The following is a 17,380-nucleotide window of genomic DNA, read 5'->3' on the forward strand; positions in this document are numbered from 1 at the left end:
TATAGTTTGTAATATAACAGACTGGTTTGCAACACTATTCATATAACTAGTGTAGTAATCAATGGAAAGTCACGACAATGCAAAGTCTCTTCATATTTTGTCACGCATCATTTAATGCTGTAGAAGCTTACAAATGTTTTCTAACTTAACAGTTTATTATTTCAATATGACTGTTTTATGTAGATTTCTGACGAAAAAAGTGTTAGATCAGTTTAAGAGTAAGAACAATAATGTAATTAAGAAGCTAAGTGTACTAAAATATTGAACTTCTGAAGAGCCATGTAAAAATGTTAGTAGTTAGTATCATAATGTAATTATGAAGTAATTTATACTTACCTACAGCTATAGGGTTATTTGATTAAATTGTGTAAAATTACACTCAGAAAACAAATCATTTTAAGGAAAACATTTTCCTATTTACTGTACAGTTGAAGTCTTTTTCACATGTTTCTGACCTTGTAATTTGGCACTACAAGTTTATTAAGGTACATGGTTAAATAAAGGAAGGGTAAAATTGCATTGTTACAATTTTATTTCTAGAGGAGCAGCTGCACCTGCCAAGTAGTTGTTGTTTAGTTCCAATTCTGTTGCAGAAAGTTCAATATCATATTAATACTTGTCAGTATATGGCACTTATTTGTCACTAATAAGTGTTGTCTTGGATGTGAGAGGGAAATGAAGTTCTGAGTGTAGTTGTAACGGGTACCACATGAAGCATTGAAAAGAAGATCAAAGGCAAAAAGTTGTCAGGTTATTTACATGTAAGATCCCAGGACATAACAATTATAAATCCAAAGATAAGTATGTTAAATATCAGTTATTTTCTTGGTATTATCCAATGAAGTTTTATGTCTCGGAGATATGTGCCGAGCTGCTGTTCCAATTAAATCATCTGCATATCTCAAACTTAATTTCTGATAATGTCAACTAATGATTTTTATCACATGAGACAGGCTTGTAGCCTATCCCCCACATTATTCAAAATGTAAACTGAGCAAGCAGTCCAGGAAAAAATAATTTGGAGAAGAAATGCAACTTCAGGGAGAAGAAATCAAAATGTCAAGGTTTGATGATGAGACTGTAAGACACCAACCACTTCCTGTACCATTTCTCCACCATACCCACCCCTCTACCTCTTGGATCCCTACTCCTGGATCCCACCTCCCTATACACCAACATCCCTCATCCCCTTGGCTTACCAGTATTGAACACCATCTTTCCCAACATCCTTAAGACTCCATACCCACTACCTCATTCCTCATATACCTTATTAACTTTATGCTAATCCACAACTACTTCTCATTTGAAGGGAAGTTATATAAACAAACCCGCGGCACAGCCCTGGTCACCTGCATGGCGTCTTGCTATGCCAACTTTTTATGGGCCATAGAGAGGAGACCTTCCTAGTCTCCCAAAACACCAAACCCCTAGTCTGGTTCAGGCTTAACACCTTCTCTCCCTTCCCCTTTACATTGTCTCTCTTCAATCCAGCATGCCACCTTCCTAGATGTTGACCACCTCCTCTCTGATGGCGCCATTCGCACCTCTGTCCACATTAAACTCACCAACCACCAATAGTACCTGCATTTTGACAGCTTTCATCCCTTTCGCACCAAAAAATCCCTCTCATATAGCCTGGCTACCTGGGAACGGCATACCTGCAGTGACAAAAACACTCTTGCTCAGCATGCTGAGGGTCTCACCAAGACCTTCACAGACAGGCAATATCCCCTAGATCAAGTCCGCAAACAGATCTTCCGTGCCGTTTCTGTGGTGTCACCACCAGACACCACACTTGCTAGGTGGTAGGCTTTAAATCGGCCGCGGTCCGCTAGTATACGTCGGACCCGCGTGTCGCCACTGTCGGTGATTGCAGACCGAGCGCCACCACACGGCAGGTCTAGTGAGACGTCCTAGCACTCCCCAGTTGTACAGCCGACTTCGCTAGTGATGCTACACTGACAACTACGCTCTCATTTGCCGAGACGATAGTTAGCATAGCCTTCAGCTACGTCATTTGCTACGACCTAGCAAGGCGCCATTTATCTTTTGCTGGTTATCTTATAAAGCCTGTACCGTCAGACCGATGTTCACCAATTATGGAATAAAGTTAAGTATTACATCAACTACGTACTTTATTTGCTATATTAATTACATTGTAATGTTCCAGACCTCATGCCAGCCTGCGTGAGTTAAACTCCTGCATTTCGGCCTCCTCTAGCAACACGGTGTTGGCTCTTCTGCCAACACAATAGTTTCCCCTCACAACCTCAATCCTCCCACCTCCAGCAAAAACCAGCCGCAAAGGAGTGTCCCCTTTGTCACCCAGTACTACCCCAGACTGGAACACTGAACTAAATTCTTCACCAGGGATTTGATTATCTATCATCATGCCCTGAACTGAGGGGCATCCAACCTGAGATACTTCCGACCCTTCTAAAGTGGTGTTTCATTGCCCACCCAACTGCTACAACATTCTATCTATCCCTATGCCACTCCCAATCCCAACCCCTTGCCACAAAGATCAGACCCCTGTGGAAGACCCAGGTGCAGAACCTGACCAATCCACCCAACCAAGCACTTCCTATTCCAGTCCTGTCACAGGTTTATCCAACCTCATCAGGGACGGGCCATGTGTGAAAGCAACCATGTCATTTACCAGCCCTGCTGCAATCACTGCACAGCTTTTTATATTAGTGTGACTACCAACCAGCTGTCCGCCTGGATGAATGGCCACCGGCAAACTGTGGCTGAGAGCAAGGTAGACCACCCTGTGTCACAACATGCAGCCGAACATAACACACTTGCTTCACTACCCGAGCCGTCTGGATTCTTCCCTCCACCACCAGCTTTTCTGAACTTCGCAGATGGGCGTTACCCTTACAACATGTCCTCCACTCCCATAATTATCCTGGCCTCAACCTACAATAACATACTGTCCCCACACCCTCCACCCAACAGTTTTCACCCCCAATGTCCTATCATCTCCTCCCTGTTCTCATCTCCCACCCAGTTTATTTGCTGTCCTCTGCCAAAACATCCACCCATCTTTCCGTGATCCTTTCCTTTTTTTTCTGCCACCTCCCTGTCCCATAACCTCCCGATGCTGCATCTGTTGGAGTCTAGCCACTGCACACTCCACCAGACAGCATTTGTCTCCCTCCCCACCCATACACTACTGTCCCATCCCCTTCTCCACCCCCTCGAATCACTGCTTGTGTCCCATGTGATGTTGTATCCCAGCCCGAGATGCTGGCTGGAGTTGGCGGTCGTGGGTGTGTGAGGTGTGCTTTGGAGCGTGCGCGTGTGTGTGTGTGTGTGTGTGTGTGTGTGTGTGTGTGTGTGTGTTGGTAGGTTTTTTTTTTTTTTTTTTACTGACAGAGGTTGAGGCCAAAAGCTACGTGGGAGAGTCTTTTAATCATGCCTGTCTGCAACTTTACAGTAAGTAGCAATCTATATTTTCCTACATTTTAATTCTGTCAGAGACAGCAAAGGAGTTGGAAGAGCAGTTGAATGGAAAGAACAGCATCTTCAAAGAAAGATATAAGATGAACATCAACAAAATTAAAGCAAGGGTTAAAAAAAAATAGTAGTCAAATTAAATCCAGTGATTGCTATCTAAGAAGCAACATAATTGACAATGTTCAATGTAGAGAGGATGCAAAATGCAGGAAAAAGAAGCAGGAGAGTAGAAACTGTCGAAATGCACTATGAATGCTGAAGATTAGACAGGTAGATCATATATCTAATAAGAAAGTGCTGAACTGAATTGGAGAAAAAGGAAAATTATGGTGCAACTTGGCCAAAAGACGATGGAGGGACGTTAACAGCATACTTTCATTACTACTGGCTATAAGCCTCTTCTGTTTCACACTATCTCTTCCAGTCCTGCATGTCCCACATCCACATCTAAAATAGTTAATTATAATTACTTATTATATAAAATATGAAAACTAATCTGTCTTTAATTAGGATAACTTTGTTAAAGAGTAGAGTTACCTTTTATTTTATACCACATTTTTACATAATTACGTACAAACGTAATTTCGTGCATTAATCTGTCTTATGAAGCCTACGTCCTGCAGCAGTTTGACGATAGGATACTACCTCACACTTCATTAAAATGCGAGCGTGAGTTGCACGGCGTGCAGTGTGTAGTGCCTGAGGCTTGATGAAGAGTGGAGACCCGAATGGGAGTTGCGTGAGGTCAGGCATCACTGATGGTTGTGTCTACATTGCAAATTATTCAGAGCAGGTGTGTACCTACACTGCCTAGGTAGCTTACTTTTATTTAAATTTCATACTTTTTCATTTTTACATATTTTTATTTTATTTACTTAGCAGTCGCCTGATGCGACAATGCTTGGGTCAAAATATTGCTACTTATATTAAACTTAAAGGGGCAATACATATTATTATTATTATTATTATTATTATTATTCTTTCCTGTCTCAGACGTTATGTTTGGTTACTATTATTATTATTATTATTATTCTTTCCTGTCTCAGACATTATGTTTGGTTATTACTATTATTATTATTATTATTATTATTATTATTATTATTATTCTTTCCTGTCTCAGATGTTATGTTTGGTTATTATTATTATTATTATTAGTATTATTATTATTATTGCTTTTTAGCAGTTTTTTGTATCTTTTTATTTTTAATTTACGTTTTATTTAATGCATTTTAAACTTAATATTTTACTAGTAGACATGATACAATCAACATTTATATTTTACTTTAGACACAATATGATCAATATAATACCCCCACTTTTAGATGAATACTATTAGTAATAAATTGCATTAAACACTATCAAAATGTTCAAATGTATGTGAATTCCTAAGGGACCAAACTGCTGACGTCATCGGTCGCTAGACTTACACACTTCGTAAACTAACTTATGCTAAGAACAGCACACACACCCATGACCGAGGGAGGACTTGAACCTCCAGTGGGATGGGCAGCGCAGTCTTTGACATGGCGTCTCAAACAGCACAGCCACTCCGCGCAGCATTAAACACTATCATTCTATTTTAATATTGTTTTTGTCTGTACTGTAGTACACCATCGATACCATACCATATCACAATCTATACCATACTGTATTCACTATTTAAAAATATTTTTATATTTAGAATACTTTGCACTTACCACTTGTAGCTACTACTAGTAATTAAAATGTATTAAACACTGTCCTCGTATTTTACCAGTTTTTTCATTAACACATATACTCAGTTACCAATGTGTAGTATTACTGAGCTAACTTACATAACATAAGCAATAAGCAGTGGCAATCATTCTAAGTCAAGTCTCAAAAAAGTGGGCTGCCATTGCACTCTCTTGCAATAGGCTGCCTAAGCTATTAAGGTAAAATTATTTAATTAGTGCTGAATTGTAGACTTCAAAAAGAATGACAAAAAAGTCTGCAAGAACAAACTTCTATTCAGATCTTTTTGAGTTCAACAATTTGCTGTTATGTAACTTGGTATAGCTCTTATATATTATGTAGTGTGTATGAAGAGAGCACACTTGTGGAAAACATTTCACTTTAATGGGACAAAGCTAAGAACAATCCTGATTAAACCAGCTTTCAAATAAAAAATACCATATTAAAATCAGACCTTTAATTTGGGAATAACAATGCCTCAGACAGATACAAAAGTTAAACTTATAAGCCCCGATTTTTGCATCAGGGATTAAAAAAAGAAAATTTTTGGCACAGCCTAGTTAGAAGAAAGGTCTGGTTGATAGGACACATCCTGAGGCATGAAGAAATCGTCAGTTAAGTATTGGAGAGAAATGTGAGGAGTGGAAATTGTAGAGGGAGACCAAATGAGGACATTGAAGTGGATGTAGGTTTCAGATATGAAGAACCTGGCACAGGACACAGTAGTATGAAGAGATGTGTCAAACCACAACAACAACAACAACAACAACAACAACATGCACTGTATGCAGAAGCTCAGACTCAGCAGCAGCCAGCTGTGTCAGGCAGTGTACATTACCAAACTTCCCTTACCTGTGTGGACGATGGTATGCCGTGTAAGCTTTGTCTTCTGCTTGAACCCTTTCCCGCAGACGTCACACTTGAATGGCAAGTCTCCTGCAAGAAAATGATACCGGGCTTCACTGAAGAGTGACAAAAAAACAACACGTGAAGGATAATGTAAAGAATGAAACACACTAATGATAAAACAAGAATATAAAGGGCGTACTTCACAAATGCACAACCGGCAACTTCCTTTAGCATATCATGATGGGAAGCTGATAAACAGAAGCATACGAAGAATATTTTTTCCTTTTTCTACATTCTACTTGCGAATGTGATTAAGGATTTTTATTGAACACTATCCTCTAATTTTTTGCTCATTGTTCTACCTGTCAGACTGTACTTTTATCTATATTTCCATAGATAAAAACAAGTTTTTGAGCATCACTGACCGGTATATTACCTCTTGCCACTTTCCGTAGCCCCAACTGCAAAGTTTGTTGACAGATGTTTCGACTGATAACTACTGCACATTACGTGTCGACCAACACTCACTGTGAGGTCCTTTTTGCCTTTGTTCGTCACCGTGTCGTGAGCATTCACATTTTGCAATTTGCCCGAATGATCAAAGTGTCTTTTACATTTCAGGTAGAACATTACATTTTGGTTGGAAATACAGGTTTAATTGGAATAAAGTTTGTTTCCTTCTACGGAGAGATTTCTTACACCTGTTACACACAAAGTTCTCCGAGTCCTTGCTGGAAGTTGCATCTTAAGGAAACAGCATAAACGGGAGTGGGAAATGACCAATGGAAATGCCTACATTCTGCCTCTCATTCTTATCGGCTGAAGGGCCCAAATGTTAAATAATTTTTTGGAGCAGTACAGAGCCTGTGAAATGAAGAGCCAGTTGACAGCCCTCGTAGGTAGGTGCTGTCCTGTGGGTGAAGGTGTGTTTTCTGAAATTGGAAGTTAGTGATGCAGAGAGATCAACCAAGTTTTCCTTGCATTGTGGAAAACTGAGAAAATCCAAAATGGTGTTCCTGTGCACAGGTGTTGAGCCACTCCAGTTTTATTAGGCAAGTTTTGCTGCTGAGTGAGTGTTCGGACACTTGATAGATGGTGACCTAATATTTGGCTGTGGAGCTAGTAGATAGCCAGACAATCGTGTTTTCTCCTGCACTCCTTTTAAAGGTACAGCTACCATTTTGATCCTGCAACAACTATGAATTAAGATACAAAGGAATTACTGGTATCAGCTGCCAGTGGCTCAGTGGTCAAACCATCTGCCTAGTAAGCAGATCTGGGTTCGAATAATGCTCCAGCACAAATTTTCGACTATCCCCATTGATTTAATCAATGCCCACTGGCAGCTAAATTTGTGTCTTTTCTAATTATTTACAGAAAACAGAAGGAATACCAGGTGTTTATGTCCCATCAACAGTGAGGGCATTAGAGAGAGAGCACAAGCTCAGAGAGGGAAGGTTGCTGGTCGTGCACTTTTGAGGGAACTGTCCCGACACTCGCATTATGAGACTTAGGGAAATCATGGAAAACCTAAATCTGGATGGGCAGATGGAGATTTGAAACCCCATTCTCCTGAATACATGTTCAGGATCTTACCACTGTGCCACCTCACTCAGTATATTTACTTGTATATTACTGCCATTTTTTTATTGCAAATAACATCACATGCATAATACGGCAACTGAGTTTAACATATTAGGTGTTGCAGTGCAGAAAACATGGCTGTGAAGTAGGATTCTATCTTGACTTTGTATGGGCAAACCAATAAGCCATTAATTGTGTAACAACTGTCATCTTATCCCCATATATAATTGAAGCATCTAAAACAGCATGAACTGTCACCATTAGCATCACACAGACTTACAGACATATAATTAAGCCATTTATAAAAAGTGTTCCAGCTTTCTTTGAGGAGGAAAGAGGAACAATTTGGGAAAGGTTAGACAGAAAGGACATATCACTCAGACTCCAGGATGAGGCACACTGCCTGTCATAAGGACGAGGAGACAGATGAAATGAACATCCTTAGCTGCTTACAGGCATTGACATACGTCAACGAGGACAGATGAAAATGTGTGCCCCGACTGGGACTCGAACCCGGGATCGCCGGCTTACATGGCAGACGTTCTATCCATCTGAGCCACCGAGGGCACAGAGGATAGCGCAACTGCAGGCATTTATCTCTGGCACGCCTCCCGCAAAACCCACATTCTCAACGTATTGTCCTGCACTACATTCGTAGTGCCTCCGCCCATTATACTCATTACTCGCGGCGCGTTGCCGATTCCTGTAAGAGTTCGGGCACTGTTTGTGCATTCGCACAGAAGAAGAAGATGGTCAAGTGGCCGGTGAGCCTTAACCATATATATACTAAGATGGTATCTGTTCTTTCGGACATGTCCGAAATAACAGATACCATCTTAATATATATATATATAACTAATCACTGTGCCAGCTGCAGTCTTGAATTAATTTCAACAGGCTAAGAAGTAAAGATGGGTTAAGAGAAGAGTTCAGAATATGGATTCAGAGAATAGCAGTAAACTCAAAATCAGAATTTTGAGTCACGAAGTTGGCGAAGTGAAGGAATTCTGCTACCTCAGAGGAAAAATAATGTACCATCAACAGAGTGAGGAGTGCATAAAAAGCAGACTAGCACAGCTAAAATGCTAGCACTGGCTGGTTAGACATGGTGTGGCTCTTTGCATTGATTGAAGATGACTACAGCAGAAAGAAATGCTGAACAATAGATTGTATGAGAAAAAGAGAAGGTTGTGAACAACCTGCATAAGCAGAAACATTTCAGGAAGAATAAGAGTTGTAACTAAGAGCTAGGAGAAAAAAAATGAGATAGAGAAAAAGATAAAGCAACAGGGTGATGGACAGCAGAAATTACGAAAATGAAAAAGTAAAAAGATATAATTTTTATTAGATTTTTATTTTTAAATACATTCTTGGTTGATTTTTGGTTTTTATTTGTTAACTCCCATCCCTCCCTTTTTTTATTTTTCTCCCAATTCCTTTTTCTTCTAGTTCTTGACTGCACTATTCATTTCAGTTCTCTATCTTTCAATGCGCATTTAGTTCTTGCTCAGAATAGGGCTGGCCTGTGTAGTCTCTACAACCACCTACTCCTTCTTCCTTTGGTAAGGAGTGGACTGGAGTAGGTGGTGATGGGAGGATGTATAGGGCAGATCTTGCATCTAGGTCTATTAAAGAGATATGAGCCATGAGGCAAGGGGTTGGGAGCAGGGTTGTGCAGAGATGGACGAGGATATTGTATAGGTTCGGTGGGCAGCAGAATACTCCTGTATGAGCTGTGAGGCAAGGAGCTGGGAGCAGGAGTGTGCAAGGATATTGTGTATGTGTCACGGGTGGCAGAATACCACTGTGGGAGGGGTAGGAAGGATAGTGGGTAGGACATTTCTCATTTAAAGGTGCAACGAGAGGTGGTTGGAACCATGATGGAGAATGTTATTCAGTCACTCCAATCCTGTGTGGCACTGAAAATCGAGGGGAAGACTCCAATGGGGCCAGACGGTGGTACTATGTGACGGGTAGATGACTGGAAAGATAAGGCACAGGAGATCTGTTTTTGTACAGCCTGTGAAGGTCTCAGTGAGACCCTCCGTGTCTTCTGAGAGGGACTGCTCGCACTACAGATGTGACGGCCAAGTGTGGCTAGGCTGTACGGATGGGACTTCTTGCTGTGGAATGGGGTGCAGCTGTCAAAGTGTAGGTATTGCTGGTGGTTGGTAGGTTCAATATGGACAGAGGTACTGATGTAGCTATCTTTGAGGTGGAGGACAACATTGAGGAAGGTGGGTTGTCTGGTTGAGTAGCACCAAGTGAAGAAACTGGGGAGAAGGTGTTGAGGTTCTAGAGGAATGTGGATAGGGTCTCCTCCCCTCGATTTCATCAATGAATCTGAACCACGTGAGAGATATGAAATTCTGGGAGTTTAGGTAGAATTCATCTAGATGGTGCACAAATAGGTTAGCGTAGGATGGTGCCACACTGTACCACAGATTTCTTTGTATGTAATGCTTTCAAAGGAGAAATAATATGGGTGATGATATAGTTGGTCATGGTGATTAGGAAGGAGGTGGTAGGGAAAGGTAGTGTTCAGATTCGTGATCTGGATTGAGGATGAGGACACCCTATCCACATTCCTCCCGAAACACCTTCTCCCCCATTTGTTTCACCTGGTCCTACTCAACCTTACAAGCTACCTTCCTTGATGTTGACCTCCACCTCACAGGTACTTCATTCCATATCAAACCTACCAACCACCAGCAATACCTACACTTCGACAGCTGCTATCGATTCCATACAAAGAAGTCCCTTCCGTACAGCCCAGGTACCTGTGGCCGTCACATCTGTAGTGGCAAGCAGCCCCTCTCCTAATATACTGAGGGTCTCACTGAGGCCTTCACAGACCGCTATTACCCTTCTAACCTTGTACAGAAACAGGTCTCCCATGCCTTATCTTTCCAGTCACCCAACATCTCCCAAAGTCCCACTGTCTGGCCACAGAGAAGCATTCCCCTCATGACTCACAAGGGAACCTCCCCATCGCACCACCCTCAGATTTAGTTATAAGTTGGCACAGTGGATAGGCCTTGAAAAACTGAACACAGATCAATCGAAAAAACAGGAAGAAATTGTGTGGAACTACGAAAAAAATTAGTAAAATATACAAACTGAGTAGTCCATGCACAAGATAAGCAACATCAAGCAATATGTGAGTTCAGGAGCGCAGTGGTCCCGTGGTTAGCGTGAGTAGCTGTGGAACGAGAGGTCCTTGGTTCAAGTTTTTCCTCGTCTGAAAATTTCACTTTCTTTATTTTCGCAAAGTTATGATCTGTCCGTTCATTCATTCACGTCTCTGTTCACTGCAATAAGTTTAGTGTCTGTGTTTTGCGACCGCACCGCAAAACCGTGCGATTAGTGGACGAAAGGACGTGCCTCTCCAATGGGAACTGAAAACATTTGATCGCAAGGTCATAGGTCAACCTCCACAGGAAAACACGTCTGATATATTCTATACGACACTGGTGACAGCATGTGCGTCACATGACAGGAATATGTTGTCGACCCACCTAACTTGTACATGGGTAACAAGATTCTTCTACCTTGCCCCATTTAGGTTTTCTTGTGGATGTGATAATCACTCGCAAAAAAGTGATGAAAACATAAGAGTTTACCACATAAACTGAAAATAAAAAATTAAACTTTTCACTCGAGGGAAAACTTGAACCTAGGACCTCTCGTTCCGTAGCTGCTCTCGCTAACCACAGGACCACGGCGCTCCTAGACTCCCATTCTCCTTGATGTTGCCTATCTTCGCATGGACTACTCAGTTTGTATATTTTACTAATTTTTTTCATAGTTCCACACAACTTCTTCCTGTTTTCTTGATTGATCTGTGTTCAGTTTTTCAAGGCCTATCCACTGTGCCAACTTATAACTAAATCTGAGGGGGGTGCGATGGGGAGGTTCCCTTGTCAGTACCATCCAGGATTGTAGCAACTGAATAACATTCTCCATCAGAGTTCTCCATTAGAGTTTTGACTACCTTTCGTTGTGCCCTGAAATGAGAATTGTCCAATCCACTATCCTTTCCACCCCTTCCACAGTGGTATTCCACCGCCCACCAAACCTGCACAATATCCTCATTCATTCCTACAAATCCTCTGTTCTCAACCCCTTGCCTCATGGCTCATACCCCATTAATAAACCTAGTTGCAAGATCTGTCCCGTACATCCTCCCATCACCACCTACTCCAGTCCAGTACAAATATCACCCACCCCATCAAAGGCAGAGCAACCCGTGAAATCAATTATGTCATCTACAATCTCAGCTGCAACCACTGTGCTGCATCCTATGTAGGCATGACAACCAACAAGCTGCTTCACAGCTTGTGCCATATGGATCCATCCCACCAACACCAGCTTTTCTGAATTGCAGAGATGGGAACTTTTCCTACAATATATCCTATGTTCCCGTAACCCTCCTGGCCTCAACCTTCGTTTGTCCTCTCCCATCCAGCCCCTTCTCTGTTCCCATTCCAGCATTACACAGCCCTCATTACACCATCACACCCACTCTTTTTACTTCTCTCCTTTCCAGCCACCCCACCTATCCCCTGCCCACCATCTAATCCCCCGACTGCACCTAGCTGTCCTACCCTCTCTCCACCTTGTCCCTGCATGCCCCCCCCCCCCCCCCCCGCACCCCCCCCAGCAGGACTTCAATGTATGCCACCCCAAATCTACTATCCCTGCCCGTCTCCACTCTGTCCTCCTCCTTACCCCCACCAGCTGGTTTCCTCTCCCATCATGCACTGCTCTGTACAGCCTCTCTTCAGCTGCCAGAGACTGTGGTTATGTGTATCTCAGTGGCATTTGCATATATGTGTGTGTGTGTGTGTGTGTGTGTGTGTGTGTGTGTGTGTGTGTTTGTTGACCAAAAGCTTATTTTCCGACAGTCTTTTTGTTGTGCCTATCTGCAACTCATCATCTCCAGCATATGGTGAGTAGCAAAAAAAATGATAATATTATTATATTTTACAAAAATATATAGCCTACATTTGTCTTAACATTTGTTAGAGTGTCATATACAAATTAGTAATAAATCAGCAAAAAACATTTCAAGATTTCGAATAACAATGTTTCCCTTTATATATTACTTATGTATTGATCTATGGTACGTATACAACTGTCAGACTAAATTTTTGTTATGAGAACACGTAACAGCAGAACTGTCAAACTGAACATTTTTTTTTTTTTCTTTTTCATCACAAAAATGCCACTACCATCCACCATTACCAACATAACACAAAAAAATCAACCAAATCTGTCAAGCCATTCTCAAGTGATAATCTACCAGAACTGATTTTAGTTTTTGACTTCTCCGGTGGATTTTCCAAAACTTTTTATTCAGACAAACCTTGTCCTGACAATTACTAACACAAAAAAGAGAAAAATCAACCAGATCTGTCAAAGCATTCTTAACTGATGATATTTCATACATGTGGCAATTTCAACCTTTTGGTTGGATTTTCCAAAAATTTCCTTTCACACAAAACTTGTCGTTACAACAACTAAAACACACACACACACACACACACACACACACACACACGAAAGGTTAGGCCCCACACACACACACACACACACACACACACACACACACACACACACACACACACACACGAAAGGTTAGGCCCCACACACACACACACACACACACACACACACACACACACACACACACACACACAAAAGAAAAAGAAAAAAAGGTTAGGCCGTTCTCAGGTGATGATCTATCATACATGCAGGAACTGATTTTTATTTGTATAGATAAGACAAACAGTTCACAGGATACATGATGTCATAGATATATTGATACGTGAGAGCCTTGGATCTGGTTAAAATGTTGTACAGTAAAACTTCAACATCAAGCTTTACGTTGTAATTTATGACTTCTTTACAGCTAACTCTATTCGCAACACACTTTGCAGACAGTGTCTGCAGATACTGCTGAATGTACCTGTACAATTATATCACTGTACAACACACAGTTCAGGACATAAACATTCAGGTGCATGAAAAACTTGCTTTTGTTTAAAATGTAGAACAAATTACCCACACTATATTCATCCAGTGGTTGATAATGAGAGCACTTAGTGACTCCCAACAAACTTCAACCCCTCCTCACGGAGGATTTTTAAGGCCATGTATATACTTTTGTTTCAGTATTGAGAAGAATGAAGCACTGCAAAAATTTTAACAGTCTGCTATGACCCATACGGCAACAGCAGACAAAAAAAAATTCCGTTAATGGCATCTGTCACAAAAAACAACTAAAATCTAGCCGAGGCCATCCAGCAGTAAATGCGGTTAAGGTGTCAGTTCCCGTTACCGTCGCAGTCGCAGTCGCACGCTCCCGCCTCACCTGTGTGGTCCCTCATGTGGTACTCGTAGTGGGACTTGCTGACGAAGCCCTTCTTGCACAGCTCGCAGGTCAGCGGCTTGTTCTCGACCCCACAGTAGTAGTGGTACCTGACGGTGGACCGCGATTTGAATTTGTGGCCGCAGATCGTGCAGTAGTACATCACCGACGACCCTTGGAGAAATGAGAAAAACAGGAGACGTGAGCGGACAGTACAGCCCAGCACCGACACCAGTGCATATTCTACAGTTAAAAATGCACCACCAAATAGTCAGGCACCTAAACTAACTCCTTCCCTTTAAACAACAAATTACTTGTGCCTTCCACAGTTGCAAACTTGTTCATATACATTTACTTATTTACACTTTCTTTGCACGGAGCCATCAAAATGATGGCTTTTGGAAGTTCTAGAATTAACAGTATGACAATAAATTAGTCTTACAAAACACATAATATACTACAATTTTTGCACCTTATATCTATTTTGCACACTTATTACTTTACAGCTAATACGCTGCTTGTTTACAACACAAGTGTTGCCTCATTATTCATTTAATGGATATAAACATTTTTGTATTAGCAAAGATTTTACTTTTGTGTTAAAATCATTCTCATTACACGCTATTACAGAGTTTGGTAGTTTGTTAAACCAAATCAAACCATCACTGTATTGACTTTGATCAATAATTTTTTTTTTTTTGATCCTGCATGAGGTGCTACACTAAATCCAAGAATTTCCTGGTACCAATCAAACCAGTAGCAGTACGACATTCTGCCGCTACATCTACATCTACATCTACATGGATACTCTGCAAATCACATTTAAGTGCCTGGCAGAGGGTTCATCGAACCACCTTCACAATTCTCTATTATTCCAATCTCGTATAGCGTGCAGAAAGAACGAACACCTATATCTTTCCGTACAAGCTCTGATTTCCCTTATTTTTTCATGGTGATCATTTCTCCCTATGTAGGTTGGTGTCAACAGAATATTTTTGCATTCTGATTAGAAAGTTGCTGATTGGAATTTCATAAGAAGTTTCCATCACAATGAAAAACACCTTTCTTTTAATGATGTCCAGCCCAAATCCTGTATCATTCCTGTGACACTCTCTCACATATTTCGCGATAATACAAAATGTGCTGCTCTTCTTTGAACTTTTTCGATGTACTCCATCAGTCCTACCTGGTAAGGTTCCCAGATTGCGCAGCAGTATTCTAAAAGAGGACGGACAAGCGTAGTGTAGGCGGTCTCCTTAGTAGGTCTGTTACATCTTCTAAGTGTCCTGCCAATAAAACACAGTCTTTGGTTAGCCTTCCCCACAACACTTTCTATGTGTTTCTCCCAATTTAAGCTGTTCATAATTGTAATACCTAGGTATTTAGTTGAATTTATGGCTTTTAGATTAGACTGATTTATCGTGTAACCAAAGTTTAACGAATTCCTTGTAGTACTCATGTGGATGACCTCACACTTTTCATTATTTAGGGTCAACTGGCAATTTTCACACCATTCAGATATCTTTTCTAAATTGTTTTGCAATTTCGTTTTGATCTTCTGATGACTTTATTAGTCAATAAACGACAGTGTCATCTGCAAACAACCTAAGTCGGCTGCTCAGATTGTCTCCCAAATCGTTTATATAGATAAGGAACAGCAAAGGGCCTATAACACTACTTTGGGGAACGCCAGAAATCACTCCTGTTTTACTTGATGACTTTCCGTCAATTACTACGAACTGTGACCTCTCTGACAGGAAATCACAAATCCAGTCACATTACTAAGACGATATTCCATAAGCACGCAATTTCACTACAAGCCATTTGTGTAGTACAGTGTCAAGAGCCTAATGGAAATCCAGAAATATGGAATCGATCTGAAATACCTTGTCAACAGCACTCAACACTTCATGTGAGTAAAGAGCTAGTTGTGTTTCACAGGAATGATGTTTTCTAAACCCATGTTGACTGTGTGTCAAGAGACCATTTTCTTCAAGGTAATTCATAATGTTCGAACACAATATATGTTCCAAAATCCTGCTGCATATAGACGTTGATGATATGGGCGTGTAATTTAGTGGATTACTCCTACTACCTTTCTTGAATATTGGTGTGACCTGTGCAACTTTCCAGTCTTTGGGTATGGATCTTACATTGAGTGAACAGTTGTATATGATTGTTAAGTATGGAGCTAATGCATCAGCATACTCCAAAAGGAACCTAACTGGTATACTGTCTGGGCCAGAAAACTTACTTTTATTAAGTGATTTAAGTTTCTTCACTACTCTGAGGATATTTACTTCTACATTACTCGTGTTGGCAGCTGTTCTTGATTCAAATTCTGGAAAATTTACTTCATCTTCTTTTGTCTCGAGGTACACGTTTCAGCTACTGCGGCAGAAAGTTTCGTCATCTTTGGCACACGCAGGTGTGAGCTGTAGTGGTGCATGTCAGGATGTGTTTTAGTGCTTCTGCAAATTGTAAAATGGATATCATGAAGGAGCAATGGATTTGCATCAACTTCTGTTTCAAGTTGAATAAAACTGCAGCTAAAACACACATCGTGCTGACAGACGCATTTGGTGACAGTGAACTGAGCAAGCAAGAACATTTGAGTGGCTCAAGCACTTCAAGGAAGGACTAAATCTGTGGAAGACGACAAACAGTCTGGTTGACTGTCAACATGCACAACACCAGAAATGATTGTGAAAGTGCATGATATGATTGACAAAGACCAAAGGTGGACAGTTCACAACAGACTTGGGCTGTCGTACGGTACATATCGACGAATTCCAGCTGACAAACTGAACACGAGACAAATTACAGGTGACAAATCTTGGGTCTACACTTATTACCCTGAAATGAAGCAGGCATCATCACAGGGAAAAACACCATCTTCTCAGAGGCCGAAAAAAGCTCGACAAGTTGACAGCGAAGTGAAGTCGATGTCAATCTTTTTTTCGATATTTGAGGAATAGCGCACAAGGAGTTTGTTCCACCTAGTCGGACCATCAGTGGGCAGTTTTACTATGAGGCTTCAATGCGACTGACAGGAAAACCTTTGGTGCAAACGGTCAGAGGTGTGGAAAAAGAAAGACTGGTCGGTCCACCACGACAATGCACCTGTGCACACCTATCATTGTGAAGGAATTCCTGGCCAAAAACAACACGGCTTTGGTCTCCCACTCTCCCTACTCACCCATGCAACTTCTGGCTGTACCCGAAGATGAAAATAGTGTTGAAAGGGTGACATTTCGACTCAACTGAAGACATCAAATCAGAATTGCAACAGATCCTTAACACTCTTCACCCTGCGGACTTCCTAGACTGCTCCCACAAATGAGAAAAATGATGGAATTTTGCATACATCTCCAAGGTGACTACTTTGAATGTCACAGA

The 17,380-nt window shown here is 41.2% G+C and overlaps 1 protein-coding gene across 1 annotated transcript in view; it reads right to left on the reverse strand.

The window, feature by feature from the left end:
- The window catches only part of LOC126109452 (gastrula zinc finger protein XlCGF26.1-like), a 60,295-nt gene that overhangs the window by 20,495 nt on the left and 22,420 nt on the right, over window positions 1-17,380 (reverse strand). Inside the window, exons 4-5 of the mRNA XM_049914481.1 lie at window positions 13,985-14,224; window positions 6,028-6,111 (exon numbers count right to left, since the gene is read on the reverse strand). Of these exons, the coding sequence (XP_049770438.1) occupies window positions 6,028-6,111; window positions 13,985-14,224 (324 nt within the window). The remainder of the gene's footprint in view (window positions 1-6,027; window positions 6,112-13,984; window positions 14,225-17,380) is intronic.

The sequence above is a fragment of the Schistocerca cancellata genome, chromosome 12 (assembly GCF_023864275.1).
Source record: "Schistocerca cancellata isolate TAMUIC-IGC-003103 chromosome 12, iqSchCanc2.1, whole genome shotgun sequence".
In the NCBI taxonomy this organism is placed as follows: domain Eukaryota; kingdom Metazoa; phylum Arthropoda; class Insecta; order Orthoptera; family Acrididae; genus Schistocerca; species Schistocerca cancellata.